We start from the raw sequence: 17,933 nt of genomic DNA, 5'->3' as shown, positions 1-17,933 counted from the left end.
TCTAAAAAGGTATAGATGGAGGCATATTTTAGTAAAGTATATGGCCAAAACATCTGTGAGGCTTAGGTAAACATTTCTTAGTTCAGAATTTCCTTAGACACAGGTGAAAACACAGATCTGAAGAATTATGAGGAAATGTTTATGCCAGAAGCCAAGTTTTCTTCCATCCACAATCAGCAAATATTAGGAAATTAATACTGGGCAATCATGGGGAGAGAAAGGCTAGTGCTATCTTCAATTCAAATTTTGCTTTAGTAAAAAAAGTGATTTCAAAGAATTTTGATAATAAAAGTTATTCAAGTAAGAGAAATTTACTAACCATATAAATTAAATTAAACCTATTGCAACAGATATACTTCAGAAACAGATTCTCCCCCCCACCCCCCCAAAAAAAAAAAAAAAAAGAACATTGAAGGGAAAGAATGAAAAGAAAAATACCTAAAAAAATTACACCCACCTTAAATAGGGTGGCAGAACAATGCAAACTGAATGCAGAAAATATCTGGTCACTTCTCAGAATAAAAAGCCCAGATAGGGACCCTATCATGGAGACTATGAAATCATTACAACAATCATTTCAGAAGAATCTCCTTTGTCAGTTTTATGAATAGTATAATTCTTAATTCAAGTTAAAGCCATAGAGGTAAATCCTGGTGAAGAAGCAAATCCTTCAGGAATGGCCTCTGCTCCATACAAAAGCTATCAAAGAGCTTAGTGACAAAATCCTCTGCCCCAGTAGGTGGGGCTGCCTGGGCAGCTGGTCTATCACAGTTAATACACCTTGTGAAAGGTAACAGACTTACAACTGGCTATGCTCCGTGTGGACTTTTGACTCTCTCTTCCAGAGGATTTCAGGAATCTGCTTTGAGATTTCAATGGCATTGGATCTTCTTCTCTCATCCCATATAACATTCAAATAACTCTGTGTCTCAGCTGATTCAGTGTTTGGCCACTTGTGGATTCTGTTGAACTCAATGACACATTTTCACAGGGGAAATTCAACTTTTATGCAGTTTATGGTTCATGACCTGACATTAATGTGGAAAAATTACTTCCATTTAATTGAATTTCATTTCATGCCAAACATTATATGACTGCATCATCATTTTAAATTATAGGTCTGCAGGTCACTGTCTCTGGCAGGCATTAAAAAGTAATAACAATCACCTATTGCCTTTGCTTTGTAACTTCCTTTCTTTCAGACAGTAGTCATCACAATCATGCAGTCGACTTTCTTCCATATCAGAGTAGCACCTATCTCAAAATATAGATGTTACTACTATGATTTCTACACAGTAAACAATGGGTGTTCATTTGGAAATTAATAAGAACTGAGATAGATATCTACATATGTAGGTAGATATACATATATATATATCTACTGACACACATGGTAGAACCTTCCTCCTTCTTCATTTCATATACTATTGTTTTTATAAAAGTATGGTTTTCAATTATTTTTCTCTTATCATCTATCTGCCCACTTCTCTTTAAACATTTAATTAACACAAATCCAAAGTGTCAAGATAATGTGTTTTTAATCTTCCTTATATTCTCTTGATTTGCCTAAGAACAGGATAATTAGTGTTTGTTATATGCAGCATGACATTTCTTCTTTCTCCAGCAAACTGATAATCTCTTTTTTTTTCTTGATAGTGCTACTCCTAATAAACTTATTCCTTTTTAACCCTATTGTTTCCCCTTATTCTTCCATTAGGAGCTTTAAAACCATTTTTCCAAGTAACTTTTTCACTTGATTAATCAGGATTCAGGAACACACATACCTTGCTTAAAGTTTTCTGGTTCTTTGAAATTGTCTTTTATTCTGTTTATATTTTTCCTTTATTTTTATCTGTAATTACTGTATCAAATTACAACCAAAAAGAGTATTTCCAAATTTGCTTTAACCTCTTTGTTCACATGTATACAAAATTTTGGAGGATAACCTAAAAGATGCTCATTGCTCCTGCCACATGATCCTGCAAAAGGCTGTATTTCAGCTCATTTAAATCTATAGTTTATACAATATTTTTAACAATAACTTTTTCACATTAAATTTAGCTGCTATGTCATATAATCCTGCAACACAAATAGTGGAAGTGGAACCAGATGAGTCCTGAGTTTTTGTGATGGGGGTTCCTATGCTTGAGGTTATCTTGACAATCTAGGAGCTTTTCCATTTCTCATAACTGAATAACTTCATAAGTAAAATTTAATCCTAGGTCTTCAATTCCTAGTAACTGATTTCACTTTTTCTACTGTAGCTGTTCCACTTTGCCAATTTAAAGATTTTGAAATATTATACCAGAGCATTTACAACATCTATCATTCAATTGCAAAGAAACAATCATAGTCTGTTCTGGTTAACGCTTCAGTTTACATGAGGGAAGGATAGAGGAGTGCACTGTAGAGTAAAAGAGAGACTGCAAACAGGCTTTTCTTTTCCCAAAAAAACAAACTCCTGTTCACCTTTTGAAAGTTTCAGGGTCTAGTTCTTGGGATAGTTTCAAGGTTATGAACCTGATCTGAAGGGAGATGTTCCTTGAAGCCCAAAGGAAAGATAAGATTTTGAAGACTTACGGTACAACTATTTCTCATTTTACTTATCTGCTAGTGTAGACATTACTTATCACTGAACTGTAAATTTCCCTACACGTCAATATGCTCATAAATGAGATGCTACAGAACAAGGTTCAAGCACTTAAGTGTCTTTTGTGGATCTAATCCAAAGTCACTTTTGAAAACAGGATTTAGAGCTTCTGAAACTTTTACCCTGTGTGTCCTGGGGTCACGTGTTGAAATACAAGGAAACTAGTTACCATGTCACTTGAGCCTCAGTCCCCATGTGGTCAGAGGTTGCTTCTCCTCAGCACATTAATTCAATCAGTGCATTGACTCCACTACAATGTAACAAAAAGAATTCTCAAGTTCATGTCCACTTTCAAGACATAAACTGGATACCTACTGCTTAAGCAAAGTATGTTAATGTACTTTCTTGGGTTTTATTCTTTACAGAAATTCCTAATAAAATAAACCGTGCTGAAGCCAAACATCTTGCAGTCACCTCAGGGTCAGACAAAACAGAAAGAACAACAAAGCGGTCCAGGATATCAACCATAAGGAGGATATTTGACATGGCAAAACACCGAACAAAGAGGTCATCCTTCTTCTCAACTGGTGTGAAAGTTTGCCCACAAGAATCAGTGAAGCAGATTTTAGCCAGTCACCAAGCTTACTATAGATTAAGAGGTAAGATGATTATTGTAGTATGTACTTCCTCCTTCAAAGTCTTTCCTCTAACTGATGAAACACAGTAATTTTCCAGAATCTTGTTCTTCACCTTTAGGCAGTGTATGTTCTATTGACTTTATGCTTTATTTTTACATAGATAATCAAATGTTACATGTGCATCAGCAGGGTTGAAGATAGACAGTTACCAGAAGAAAATAAAACAATGCACTCAAAGGACTAATGAACTCAGAGTAATTGCACAGTGTTCTAGCATGACTGAACATGAAGAACAAATTGTGCTTGCATTACTGTTGAAAGAAGTGCCACCTTTCTCAAAAGAGCAGGCACCATCATTGCTACTCAAAATCAATAGCACCAGTTTAAGACAAGTATTGGAATTATTAAATGGTCATTGCACAGATGTGTTGGTGTATCTGTAGTTATATTAAGTCTGCAGCAGTGTTGGTATACAATAAACACTGAGATAATTGCTAGCAAATAATGAAAAAAGCTTAGGGAAGAATAAATACTTGAGACATTTTAAAACAAGAGTTTCTCAACTAGGTCAGTCCATTCCCAGCTCTTTTTTTCCTTCCCTTGCCTACAGAAAGCCTATCGAGTTACCATTCCAATTTTTGGTCCAATTTTCTCTCTTTTGTATTAGAAAACTGTGTGTATTTGCACTGCAGCTGGACAGTCCAAAGCTAATTCTAAAATCTACTCAGCATTTCTGGGATACAAGTATCTAAGGCAATATCTACTCCCTAAATCACCTTTCCTTATCTATTTTTCCTCTTTATCAGACACCATCCATTCACATTAATATGTGTAACCTTGCTGCTCCTCAGCTCTCTTTCAGGGAACCAATTTCTTCCCTCTGAAGTGAGACCTGGATGTAGAGATGCAAAAATTTTGCTCCAGCAGCCACTTGCTATAGGCAGCATGGGAGAACTACACTGTCTGTAACTATTCCTATTAAAATATTTAGTATCTGTTGTAGCATCAATGGGCATTAGATATAAATCTGAAATGTGTCAAGAGGCTGATCCAAAAAGCATTTCATAAATAGCTATTAATTTGGAAAGTCCCTGAAATTCCCTGGTCACATCTCAGATTGGGCTGAAAACAAACTATCCTGAAACAGACAGGAATTCATTAACCTGAATTCAAAAAACTGTAACTATGACCCTTTCATTTAAAAAAAATGAATATGACAATACTACCAGCTTTTTGGAGAGTAGTATATCAGCTGGGATGTTGGACTCTCTAAGTCTTGTAATGCAAGGAGTTTTAAACTTATACTCCTTTTCCTCAGCAGTGCCCTACACTCACAAAATTTTCTAAGCAGGTGTCAATGCAGTTTTTCAACTCAAACTGGAGTAGTTCCCAAAAAGCAAGCAACAAAAACACACTCTGCAGCTGAATAATTTGTACATTCATTCATAAAATGTGTTTCTGCTCCCTTGAACAATTGCATATTTTCCATTACAATGTCTTTCATCAAAATGTAAAAAAAAAATCCTTCAAGGAAAGATCAGAACTTCTGTCAAAGACTTCTGCCCTCCCAGTTGAGCATGCTTATTTATCTGAAGAAACTGACAAATGAAAAAGAAGGTATACTTAAACATGGTGATACAAGCATCATCCTCGAATCTGTAACCACAGTACAACCCTTCATGAAAAGGCAATCTGGTAGCCATGCTGGAGCCTGAGAGGCTGTACCCATCTGTGGGGCAATCTCACCCTCATTTTGTTTTATATACCTTCAGGTTCTTTTCTGTGTCTGAAGTCTAGGAGATGACCTCCACCCCTTCAAGTCCCATGACATATTTGTAACTGAAAAAGCACTCTGGATCATGTCCGTCCTCTAGAGAATTTTTCTGATAAGAAATTGTAGACAATTTTATTCTTTTATCCCATGCTTCCAGAAATGAGCACACAACACAAAACAGCTCAGGCGTAGGAGCTCAGACAGTTGCTGTTGGATACTTGAGCCTACTGTGACCTTATACCAACTCTGAAGTAATACATCATAGCTTAGGTCACCATGAGGACAGTGCCTTATGTGGGGCAAACTGGGAGAACACACTACAATGCCTCCTCAACTGGTCATGTGTCACATTTATCTGGTAACTGGATTACTTATCATCAGATGGTATCTCTTTATTCAGCAGTAACTGCTCAGAAAAACAAATACCAGAGAGTTGCAAGAAAAAGGAGATAGAAAGTAGCTTTAATTGCTAGCTCATAACAAATAAATAAATCTCTTCAAAAGACAGCCTGTTCCTTTTTAATAACCTGACCACATCTGCTCCACATGCAGCTGCTCTACTGGGAGGGCAGGTCGTTCCTGAGGTATTATTGAGGGGCCCTAACACAGCTAGGTGAGTACATCCCTACAGCAAGTTTAGAGTATACTTACTGCACTAGTTTCAGAGACACTGATATTTTAGATAATGCAGAAAATGAACTCACTCTAAGCCAAAGAAGGTATCAAGTACTGAAAATAAATGTCCCATCTCACAGTAATAGCTTTGCAAAGTAAAGTGCTAACGGCAACAGCTTTTAAATTACTAGCAAGTTTTGGTTAAAATGGTTTTTCTAATAAGTTTGAAAATCCCCTTCTCTAAAAGAATTTTTAAACAACATTTTGAAGAAGCGTGTTCCTTCACCTTGAGTGATGAATGTGTAAATGCCACATCACTGTTAAGAGGCTTTCAAGTTTACTATTTAGTACAAAGCATCTATCCCCAGCCCCTTTCTTCTTACTCAGTCTGCCAGGAAGCTGTGTGGGAAGCCTTTCGTATTTTTCTTGATCGGATTCCTGATACTTCTGAATATCAGAACTGGGTTACTGCGTGCCAGAAGGAAACCTTTTGCATATTCGACATTGGCAAAAACTTCAGCAATTCCCAAGAGCACCTGGAAATAATTCAGCGGGTAAGGATTACTCACATTTGTTTAGAAACAGGGAGAGACTTTCAAGTCCCTTCCCACCTGCTTATTTAAGGGCAAAGTATTGCTCAGAAAAAGGAGGGGGCATGTCTTAGAAAGAAAACATAGAAGTACAGTAAACAAAGAGGCTCAATGGTTGGATACACCCACTAGTAAAATGCTGTTTTTCTTAATCTTTTTGCAGCGAGTAAAACATAGAACCTTCCAGGAAAGGTAAGTAGCACAAGGAGAACCTTGCCACTTGATGTTACTGCCTTCTTTGAAAAGATATGTGTAGATGTGTGTGGATGTGAGCAGACATTCAGATAGCTCTGTATTAGTTGCGTGCTGTGAGTAGTGTGTATACTGGATATATCATAGGACACAGTAATTGAATCACAAATAATGGATATGGCCAAATGTCTGTGTTACCTGTTCATTTCAAGACACCACTGAAGGTTTTCTCAGACTAATATAAGCTTGAAACCCTGACAGAGACACAGTTTTGCACTAGGCTAGTGTTGACTGGGAGTGTGAAAAAGTTGCTTTAATTCTCAAAAAGAAAGTCAGCTTAATAAAAGTTTAGCTGAGAGGCTACATTAGAAAATAACATGAAAACTATGCCTTCACTTTAGAGTTCTCTTGTATTTTTTTACATCATGACAGTGTTAATTGATGTGATACTTTATTTTGTAAACTCTTTGGAAAAAGTATGCTCCTGGTAACGCTCAGAAACTGGAGCATAGCAGGATTAAAACTACCATACTGAACTCTTCTTCTTGCTATATAAATACTATAGTGCAGCCAGACAAATCACTGTCCACAACTTCTGGCTGATGTATTGGTTTTTTCCTTCAAGTTTTCAAGCAAATAATCTTTTCTACTCATAGGTTACACTGTCTCATGATCACAGAGATCTTAATTCACATGGGAGATCTGACATATCTTTAATAATGTAGGGCCTAATTGAACTCCCCTGGAAGTCCAAAGGGAGGCCTTTTCGTTCATCCTAGTGCAAGCAGCAGCAGCAAGGCATTAAGCGAAGTGACTGATCTCAGAGTTCTTAGGTTCTTTGTGAACAGTACTGCTTTCCCTAGACACAATACAGAAAGTGAAGTAAATTCCATTAAATTGCTTGTACTTTAGCTGGAAATACAGACAGCAATGATTATGTATGGTTGCACTTCGTCTTTATTATTGTGTGGCTAAGAAAATATTTTGTACCTTCTGTAGATGTCATGTAGAGAAATCAGTCTCCAAGTACAGATACAACACATAACTAGTTAACATCGTGAAAACACTACAAACATTTCTTCAGTTCTCACCACGCAAGATATCCAGAGAAGGTGGTAAATCAGTCGTCATTCATTCATGTTCTTTATTTATGTTATTAAATATCTAAGTTGTTCTTGTAAAGAAATGCAGCTCAGACACCTTTTCTGTCTATGCTACAAGCGTTCTGTTGTCTCAGTTAACACCACACTACAAATCTGCAGTGCCCTTAGTTCTTTCATCCATACCAGTTTTCACAAATACTCCATCTGCAGTATGAACTGCGGAAAATTCGAGGAATTATACATTACTCCCCAATTTCAGGAGAGAAAGATCTCAAAATATCCCTTAGAAGATTCTTATCTAAGAACCTACATTTTCCCAAGAGCTACAAATTAATAACAATTTGGTTTTAAGGCTGTAGAATAATGTCTACTCCAAGTAACAGAATCTTTATCTATTCATTTTAAAATTTACTTAGAGATAGGTACTACTGCTGTTTTTCAAGCAAGCTAGCAGTAGCTATTAAAAATATATTCATCACCACATGACTGTAAAAGTCAAAACAGAAAATAATTATCAACAAAACCTAATCAAACCCTGTGATACTTCGTACCCACCATATTCTTGAGGTTTTAGCCGTCCTTCTTGGGGACCATGATAGGCATTAACCCATGAATATTACATCCAGAAGCAAACACTAACATTTCTCCATCTCAAAATAATCTGGATTCAGAAATGTGATTTGATACTATAATTATTTGAAAGCATCCTTATGGTATGATAATGCAGGCTGACAACTGAAAAATGAGCCCACCCACTATTTACTCACACCACACCATATGAAACATGCCTGGAACCTGAAATGTCCATTGGTTATAAAAATAGAAGAATCCCAAAGCTCCTCAATGAACTACCTTGATAGGATGAGAAATAGCAAAGACAAAGGCTGATTTAGGTGATGTACAAGCAGTCCTGCTTCCATTTTAGACAGTGATCAACCCTTCACTGACTTCCAAGAGTGAAAAAAAAAAAAAAACAGACCCAGAGCACTGATTTAATCTCTGTGCTCCCATGTCTCTGGTGGCATTGATAAAATCTGTCACAAAACCTCATGAGCAGAATCCTCATGGGATTGGCTAGTCCTTATGCTGTTCCACTGCCTGTTTAATCAGGTCACAAAATATTCCATTAGAGGTAACATCTCTCATTTAAACTATACTTACTAAAACACCAAAAACCATTTCTATATGGTTTTTGGTGTTTTACACTTTTGCTGGTACAATGTACAGATAATTAAATCACTAATTTCTATTTGATTGATAGGAAAGATGAAATATCAGCAGAGAAAACAGGAGGCAAAAAGGTGGAAGACATTCCCTCCATTTCAACAGGTAAAATCAAATCTGCTTGTTTTGTGTCTGCCTGTTAAATAAAATTGCTAAGGCAAATGATTCTTAGGTCTTAGAAGGCTATAATTTAATGAATGTTATAGAAGCACAACAAGTTCAGGGGAGTGAAAATGTTTTAGCAAAATAATCTGTGAGAACACATTTTTTTATCTCTTTAGAATGCATTTGCTACTCACATGTTGCATTCAAAGTTTGTCTTCAAATGTATGTGTTTACCAAGTCTCAAACCTAGATAATATAGGGTTATTTTTTCTTCAGTTATAAAATACCATTTAGAATGTCAGCTGCTGCATTTTGTTAACCAAAATAAGCAAGCAAGGCAAATAAAGACGGACAAGCAAGAAAGTCAGAGTGATGCCATGACAGTAAATTGACCAGATTATTACAGTTAGGCCTACCAACCCTGTTGTGCACCACAATTCTTTAAAATAAAAGCAATTCACACAGTCATATAAATTTATAAACATGGTCATTTTGGTTCAAGCAGAAACCATCCCAAACATATACTCTTCTGAAATATAACAGAATCTTATTGGTAAGGACTTCCAGCATGGTAATTTTGCCTCTAGGTGGAAAACCCTGTCAACGTCTCTTGTTACTTTAAATTGAGCCCTAAAGAGAAGTGGCTGTCATAGGTACAAAGATCTCAACTGGCAAAATTATGCTTAGACACTTGGGGATATACGATGTGGTATGACAGGAAATGACCAAATATTATTAACTCACACAATTTCACTGGTGCACAGTCAGTGCATTTTTGCCCTCAGCCACACACATGCCACACCACTAATGTCTGACCTGGAAGAAAGATTGTCTATTGTATAAATCACAGCAGCTTTACCCACACCCTCGGCCACGGCCAGCTTCCACTGGCCCGGGCTTGTGCTCAAGCACACCCTCCTGAGGCAAAGCTGCTCCGGTGAGCCGACACCTGACACCAATACACAAATGGGAACACTTGTGATGTGCAATCCGTCCTTTTCCGGCTTTTCTTTCTTTCTTTCCCCCGCAGGCTCTCCTGGCACTCCCCTCTCTCCATTCGCCCCTAATGGCACACTGCTCAACGAGATTTTCAACGACACCAAGACTCCAGTGAAGGTGAGGGCAGCCACTGCTCCCCTACCCGCTGTGTCGCTCGCCTTTTCCTTTGGAGCTAACAGGAAACCGGGAGAACCCTTACAAACAGTGCTTAGAAACAAGGAGTGCTCCGCTCTGTTCCAGCTAGCAGGGCTGAAGGCGTTTATTAGCCTCTGTTGTATACTGGGATAGGGCATGATGCTTTTTGAGTATATAACAGAAAGTACAAACGCGCGGCAACCAGCTTCGAGGCAGTTTTCATTCTTTCGAGGAGGGGCCTGTTGCCTATTTTGCACCATTTTGTAACATTGCTCTTCATTAAATAATGCCCAAAAAGCGTACCTGCTGGGCTTCCCACCACACGGGAGACAGGACTGGGCCTTCCTTGCCTTTTCCTGAGGAGCCGTCTGTCGGAGGGCTGTCCCCCGCTGTCTGCCCGGAGCAGCCACGCAGCAGGGCACAGGGGCTGCCCCGCTGCACGGCAGCAGCTCCTGCTGCAGGAGACACCTCCGAGAGGGCAGGGCTGCTGCCAGGGGCTGCTCTGCTCCCTCTCCTGCCTGCCGTGCTCTCAGCACAGAGGTGTGGGCTCACAGCCGGGGAAAGGCTGCACATACTGCTGGGAAACGGCACACAAAATTAGACAACTTTTAATAGCGGCAAAGTCAGCTGCGTGAGAAAGGTGTATCACGGGTAGGGATAATTCTATTTTATTATCAGAAAAAAAAAACCCAAATGCAAACCTCTGAACATGAAACAGCTATGTGACTTTGTGATGATGGAACTAAGACTTGATAACAGTCTCTGTGCAAGAAGGGCTTGATTCTCTTTGTCTTCATTTATGAATACCAAAGGCAATTCTTAAGTTACTTCTCAAGTGATAGAAACTTGTTTGCAAAGCCAGAAGAATTAAGCCAACAGATACACCTAGGAACTTTCACCTTTTGTGGAATATAGTTCAGAAAGTTATTTTGGGGGTGGGCTTAAACGGGAATATTTCTACCTATTAAATACTCAATTGTGGAGAGTAAAAAAATCACTTAGTTTTATTTCTTCCCTTTTTGTCCTTGCCTTTTTTTTCCCCCAGGAGCTGGGAACAAATGCAGTCCCCGAACTGCCTGTGGAGCAAATGGTGGAATTCAGTGTCACTCTCACTGATCAGGAGTACACAGCTGAACTTAGTGACCCCAACTCCCCAGAGTACCAACAACTAGCCACCAAATTTCAGCTACAGGTAGGGATGCTTAGTGAATGCAAAAAATGTTGACTTTGTACCTTGGCTGAGGTTCATGCTATGAAATTACCTTCACCACGAAATAGGATTAGAATCTACTGTCCTCACTTTAAACAGGTCATTCCTGTTTTCTCAAGGCCTTCACGTTTCCTTCATGTGTAGTATCAGCTTATCCCCTCATTTAAGCCATGTATTCAGCCACCAAGCTAACAAGCCAACATCTTTGACATCAGTAGAAGCCTCAGATAACTGATGAACAAAATAAATTTAGCAATATTGTTCAGATTTAATTAGGAATTCATGGGCAGCACTTTGTCATAATTTAATTTCTACAATAAACCTAATGAGAAATGTAATATAAACGTTAAAACTAATTAGCTACTGTTGTCTGAACTATTCTTCAAAGGACATACTCATTGTGTATTACCGTGGTTTACATAAGAATTAGAACACCTGTGGTATTTTCATGCAATTAATAATATTCACTGAATGTTCAGCTATCAGTTTAACTGATAGTAGTTAATGACTTGAGGTTCCCAAAAGGCTTTCTGAGTAAAATTAACTAAAGCCTCTCATCAGTTTCATGAGCTTTCCTTAGTGGAAGCTATTTCACTTTCCTGGTTCAGTTCCAGATATGTGTAGAAAAATGGTGAGGGATGCATTGGCAGAGCAGGCAAAAAATGGTTTCTCTGAAGATTTTGAGTATAACCCTCAGACATAAGTGCCTGCAGACGTTGTTTACTACACATATAATGCCTCTTCTATTCAAAACCATGTAATTGTACTATTGTTAACATTAGAATTAAAAATGTTGATATTCTGTTTGTACAAGACAGTTAAAACTGTTTAATTTCTAAATGATTTGTCAAATAATCTAAATTATCTAAACCTACCTGCAGTTGCTTAATATTTCTAAATAATTAACAGTTCACAGGTGACTTAAATCACAAAATTATTCATGAACCAAAACTGCTGAAAATGAGAAAACCATTTGATTCATATTGTTTTACTTGCTGTGTTATGAAATAGATTATCACTTGTTTGCATAATTACATGACTAAATGTCCTAGGGTGACATTTTGCTATAACTTCCTTAGAAAAAAAATCGCTTCTGTGCTAAACCAGCACACTAAGAAAAGCAATACTTTGTGCTTCTTTTTGCCTATTAACAGGTAATACAAGTATATGCAAAGCTAATATTGTGTTTAAGCTGAACAATTATGATACCCAAAAGAGTGCAGTTGAGACTGTTTCCTAAAGCTCTTTCTGAAACATGAAAAATATTGTCTAGGTAGTCATCTTTTGATTGCCTTTTGTCAAAGATCTTATGCTGATTCTTTTTAATGGTTTTCTATAGATGAGAAAAATATTTGAGAAACTTCCAGGGTTCAAAGAAATCCGCGTGTTAGGATTCAAGTAAGTAACAAAATGTGGCTCTTTTTTTTTTGTTGGCTGCTAGCATTCTCCTCTTCCTTCTTGTCCTCAAAACCAGAGACCTGTAGAACAGTGGGGTGTGTATTGCTGTAAACAGAAAGCAATTTAATGGGAATATCATGGGGACAATATGACAGAAAGTGCAAACACATCCCAAGTGAGACTGAGGTTTTGAATTACTTAGTAAAAGTAGCTTTGATTCCCTGAAGCTTGAAGGATAGAATAAATTCTTTGAACTGTTAACAACCCTGTATTAAGGACTTTTTTAAATGACAAGATAAAGAGAGTTAGTAGCATGATTATTTAGGTGACAGCTTTTTTGCTGCCCTTCATAAGTCACAGTGAAGGTGCCGTGGCAAGAGAGGGTTGCAGGAGGACGCATGTTCACACATATAGAACTTTTTCAGTAGTTGTTTCTCAGGCCTTTCAAACAATTAAAAAAGTTTCACTTTTTCAGTAAATTTGTGTTCTGTCATGCCATTTCTTTTAATTTTAGCTTCCTTGTGTGTTTACTACTAACACAAACTCCTGTGTATTTATTCTATAGAAAACCAATAGGGAAGAGAGAGGACATTGCATAAAGAACCAAATGAAAAACAAATAACTAAGAAACTATAAAAACGAAAAAAAAGCCAGGGAAAAAAAGACAAATTTGTGTGGTCTTATGGCACAGCATCAGGAACATTCAGTACTTCTAGTAAATATTAAATGCATGTTGAAGAGCACTCATATTGCAATGCAATTTTAGACAAGAACATCATCCTTCTTAGCATTTCTCTCTGCAAAAATTGCTGGGGAAAAGGAGAGAGAAGAGCAAAATAGTTTGAAAAATACTTCCTTATATATTTATATTGACATTAATAAAACAAAAACCTGTCTATTGCAGTAGAAGCAGAGAAAATCTGTAATAGCACCTCACAGTAACAACTTGCATACCTAACCTCTTTTAGCTGTGACTCTGGAAAGTCTGGGATCCATTTTGGTTTCATATTTTGGACTTAGCTGGTATGAAAGAACATTCTTCAGTGTGGAAAATTTGGATTGATTCCCATTATCCAGTAATTTAATGATCTTTGGGAGTTACAGATCAGCAAAGATGGGTGTTGCTGTCCATTCTCCCTTGGCCATAGTGCTACATATTTCAGCTACATACATTTCCCACAAGGCAATGAACACAGACAACATCGTAGGTATTCTGGAGAACTCACCGGGGAAAATAACTGGGCAATATATGTAGAAGGACAACACAGGCATGTCTTCTTGTAATGAAGAAGTAATGAATGGTTCAAGTGACCCCTGTGACTAGAGTGTGTGTAGGCGTCAAGTGTGGTAACCATGCTCGTGGACAGTACTGCCAGTGCCCATTGCCACCGCAGAGGTCAGCGATGACAGGGCTCAAACGGCGCCACTCGACGATGGAGGCGGGAAAGCCGGTATTCCAAACTGCCATGGTCGAGTGGCACTCCCTCTCCCCACACAAACCACGGTGACTCCCACTGCTTGGAAGGGAAAAAGTGAACTGAGGGAGAGTAACTGTCATTTTCACACAGAGATAAAAATTATAGATGACACATGGAAGATAAGATACATTGTCAAAAGATGGCTCTGATGTGTGTGACTGAACGATTTACCGGTGTACATGAATCTCTGTTTTCCTTTCTTTTGCAATCCTTTCTCACGCTGATTATTCTGCAATGAAATGAAGACAGAAGAAGGAGAAAGATGGGTAATCTTTCCATTATTTATGATTAATAGTTCCACAGACTAATTATAATAATTATGATTATTAACAATGTTATTATGTACATAGATAAATCAGTAAATGTCTTTATCTTGATGTGACAAAGTGTATTGGTTGTGTTCTGCCTAAGTACAAAATCTGTGATGTAAAGTGTGAGGGATAGCTTTAACTTTAATCTGAAGGTTTCATGTTATCAAATTTTGTCAGGCTGTCTCTGAAGGAAAGAAAATGTTTGACCTAAGAATATTCACATTTATATGACTAAAGATTTGTATCAGCCATATACTGAAAGTGAAAAATAAGTAGGGAAACTTTATATTCAAATTTTCATTTTTGATCTTCTGTTTCCTAGCTGTATTCCCATGTACACAATATTTTCAATAAGTATGAAGAATTTGATTTGTTATCTCCATTTTCAAGCCAGATAGAATAGCAAAGAAACCAGCTACTAGCATGATAAAATGCAGGGAGATTTTCACTGGTGATACAAACAACTACACTACAGAGTGTATTGTTGTTGCTATTTAAAAGTGCTACTGGGGAATAATTTGTCTAGCAGTTTCCCAGACTTTCTCTTTTGCTCATGCCTTAAAAGGAAGAATTATCTAATGTGTTTCCTAAATTCTTGCAATGTCATATAAATGCAAATACATAGCACATACTAGATAAAGTGAAATTCTTCTCTCTATAGTTATTTGACATTGTAAAAAAAAAGTAACAGTGAAATAGAAATGTTTACAATGTACTCATTATTTTTGATTAATTAGGTGAATTTAAAATGTATGAAAAATGATGTATTAAAAATTGTGACTATTTGATACTGCTGTTAAGCATAAACATCTAGGGAGAAGCCATACACACCCATTTGGACTTGGAAAAGCTAACTCCCATTGTGAAAAAGTGATTTGCTTGCCACATTAGCTTGAAAAAGAGCAAAAAATTGTCTCAGCTGTGATAGAATTTTTGCTTATCTGCAGTTTTATGAACTGTCTAATCCCTTTTCATAGATTCCTGAATAATTAATGCATGGTTATGGCTTCTAATAACCCCAGTGTGCATTTATAGCTGTTTGAATCAGTAGTCAAGGACTTCAGACTACATTACAAGTTCTACAGATTTCTGAGTAGTCAGATTAAATCAGATTATGTTAGAAGATTTTTGCCGTTTTCTTCAATGCGGGAATTTTTATTAAAAGTTATGCATAGAAAAAAAAAAAGGGATTTGGTGGAGGAAAAGTAATTTGAAGGTGACAGTCTCTTTAGAAAGAAGTAAATTTGCATTACACTTACAGAAGATAGTATGTAATGGTTGCACATTTGTTTGTTTGTGTGTAAAATCACTTCTCAGCCAGTGACTGATTTTGCTGCTCTGGGCATTTCCACCTTTCCTGCTTGCAGATCGAGCAGCACGGTAGCAAGATATGTGGTGAACTTTGAGAGAGATGGCTCAGAAACCAAAGGCACTGCGGATGACATTGGCTCTAATAAGGTTGAAAGCGAAAAAATACCAATTTCTCCAGTTGAAGAGAGGGAAATATCAGCAACTAAACTGACAGTAACAGATCTTCAACAGCTGGTTGCCACTGCACTCCATGAAGACCAGTCCCTGCCAGTGGACCTTGGAACACTTCAGTTTACTGATGGTCAGTAAAGCAGGTAGCAGGTGCCAGGCACAAGGCTGAATCTTGCCTTCCCAAACTGATGCAATCTCAGTGAGGTGTCCTTTGCTTCTCTAACAAATTATTGTCTTCTGACGTAGTCCGTTCTCCTTGGTGTTGTATAGCATCCAAAGGATGTAATGAAATAAGTAAAATCTATATTAAAATGCGTCTTTACAATCAGACCGCCTAACTTGCAACCATATTAGAAGACTTCTTTTCTTGGTTTTTTGTTTAGAAAATCTGGATATTTTGCACACTAAGATCATTAAGAGAAGAAAACTAAAAATATACTGTGAATATTCACTGTATCATTTGAACTTCCCAGTATGGATAGTCTTCTTTTGTTAACAAGAAAAAAAGTGAGATCTGCCTCTAACATAAAATTAGCTCTCTGAAAGCACTATCTTGGTTTTAAGCAAGCCACCTCAGCAACATCAGAGAGACTGACACCTTAAACAGCATTTGATCCCAAGATAAAATCAGTAAAGATGTGTTTCACTCACTCTCTGAAGCACAGAGGGAGTGTAGAAGACAAGCTGGGTGTGAAAACCCCCAGCAGAAGTTGAAGGTCTGCACTCTGTTCAGTAATCCAGCTAATAAATATCCATTTCTAGTTCATTGATGATTTTTGCAAAGCTAGCAAATTATTTTTGAGAGATGTGTTAAAAAGGGGGAAAAATAATTTAAAATATTTTTTCATATGCATATTTACTGAAACAAACTCAAAACCCATACCAAATTTTAGCTACAGTATTTCATTTGCAAACAGCAGCATTTTCTTGCCAAAAAAATTTGTTCAGTTGGGCTAATACTTTCTGTAAGAATAAAGTGTCATATTTTAATGTAGATTAAGAGTCCCAAGGAAAAAAATATATAGAACACATCAATAATAAATATTTTAAACAACTTTGTCCCAGTAGTTAATTCTAATAACCAATTTTAGAAAAACTGTTTGCAAGCGAGTACTTTAAAGATCTCGTCTGAGAGGTGAAAGGAGCAACCTGAGCACTAAGGCCAAAACACTGACATTAACAATGGTGTGGACTCAGGGTAAAGCTGGAATGACTTTAGGCTTAATGAAAACAATGAGCCCATGCAGATTTAACTGAGGGGTTCACACTTCAGATGATTTTGAGCATTCCTCCATGGTTCAGCTCTCTGCAGACCTATCCCATTTATGCTAAATAAAGCATGTGAAGAATAGTGTATATAAAACTTGGTTTTCTTCATAATTATCTTTTTGAATGGGAACTGACGCTTTTTTGGTTTTAACATGGATTTTTTAAAGCAATTTTTTGTTGGAGAACATTTTAGTACTGGTATTTTTTTATTGAGTTTATGTGTTTTGATCAGTTTTCAATGTGCTGGTGCTGAAGTGTTCTGTGCTCTCTCTCCCTCTCTCTCTCATGTTTTTGATTTTTTTTTGCAGAAACTATTATAACACCTAGTGATTTAGATAATGATATCCAAGGCGTGGTCACTATTCCTCTGGCAGGACCTGATGTGGTAGGTTAATAATGTTTTTCAGGTTTATTTATTTCTCTATGGGGAAAGAAATTAAACAATGTTAAGATGTACATAAACATACAAAAAGTTTCTCATACTAGAATAACATGTGTCTTTTGTACTTGCTGTAAGGATGAATGTTGTGTTGTTATACTGCAACAGAGATACTGTTTAGAGCATTTACAGGTGAATATTACTACTTGATTACCCTTTCCAGATTTAATTACAAAGTAAACAGCATCTCATCAGTTCAGTAGTACATCTTAATGACAGCAAGAGAGCAGTTTACAGGGCTAGTTAAGGTCATCTTTCCTCTATCACTTTTAAAATCACAGGCACTGTGATTAGGATCCCATGCACATGTCAAACATTTTACACATCCTAAGACTTCATAGCTGCCTTCCAGTATCTCAGGGGGGCCTACAGGGAAGCTAG

The 17,933-nt window shown here is 37.2% G+C and overlaps 1 protein-coding gene across 1 annotated transcript in view; it reads left to right on the top strand.

Moving 5' to 3' along the window:
* The window catches only part of IMPG1 (interphotoreceptor matrix proteoglycan 1), a 62,632-nt gene that overhangs the window by 15,764 nt on the left and 28,935 nt on the right, over window positions 1–17,933 (top strand). The window contains exons 3-12 of the mRNA XM_063391755.1: window positions 3,016–3,249; window positions 6,005–6,171; window positions 6,371–6,399; window positions 8,764–8,831; window positions 9,682–9,947; window positions 11,011–11,157; window positions 12,515–12,573; window positions 14,297–14,317; window positions 15,730–15,974; window positions 17,422–17,498. Coding sequence (XP_063247825.1) covers window positions 3,016–3,249; window positions 6,005–6,171; window positions 6,371–6,399; window positions 8,764–8,831; window positions 9,682–9,947; window positions 11,011–11,157; window positions 12,515–12,573; window positions 14,297–14,317; window positions 15,730–15,974; window positions 17,422–17,498 — 1,313 coding nt within the window. The remainder of the gene's footprint in view (window positions 1–3,015; window positions 3,250–6,004; window positions 6,172–6,370; window positions 6,400–8,763; window positions 8,832–9,681; window positions 9,948–11,010; window positions 11,158–12,514; window positions 12,574–14,296; window positions 14,318–15,729; window positions 15,975–17,421; window positions 17,499–17,933) is intronic.

This window comes from Prinia subflava, chromosome 2 (assembly GCF_021018805.1).
Source record: "Prinia subflava isolate CZ2003 ecotype Zambia chromosome 2, Cam_Psub_1.2, whole genome shotgun sequence".
NCBI lineage: Eukaryota > Metazoa > Chordata > Aves > Passeriformes > Cisticolidae > Prinia > Prinia subflava.
This window is presented reverse-complemented; position numbering and strand designations above follow the sequence as displayed.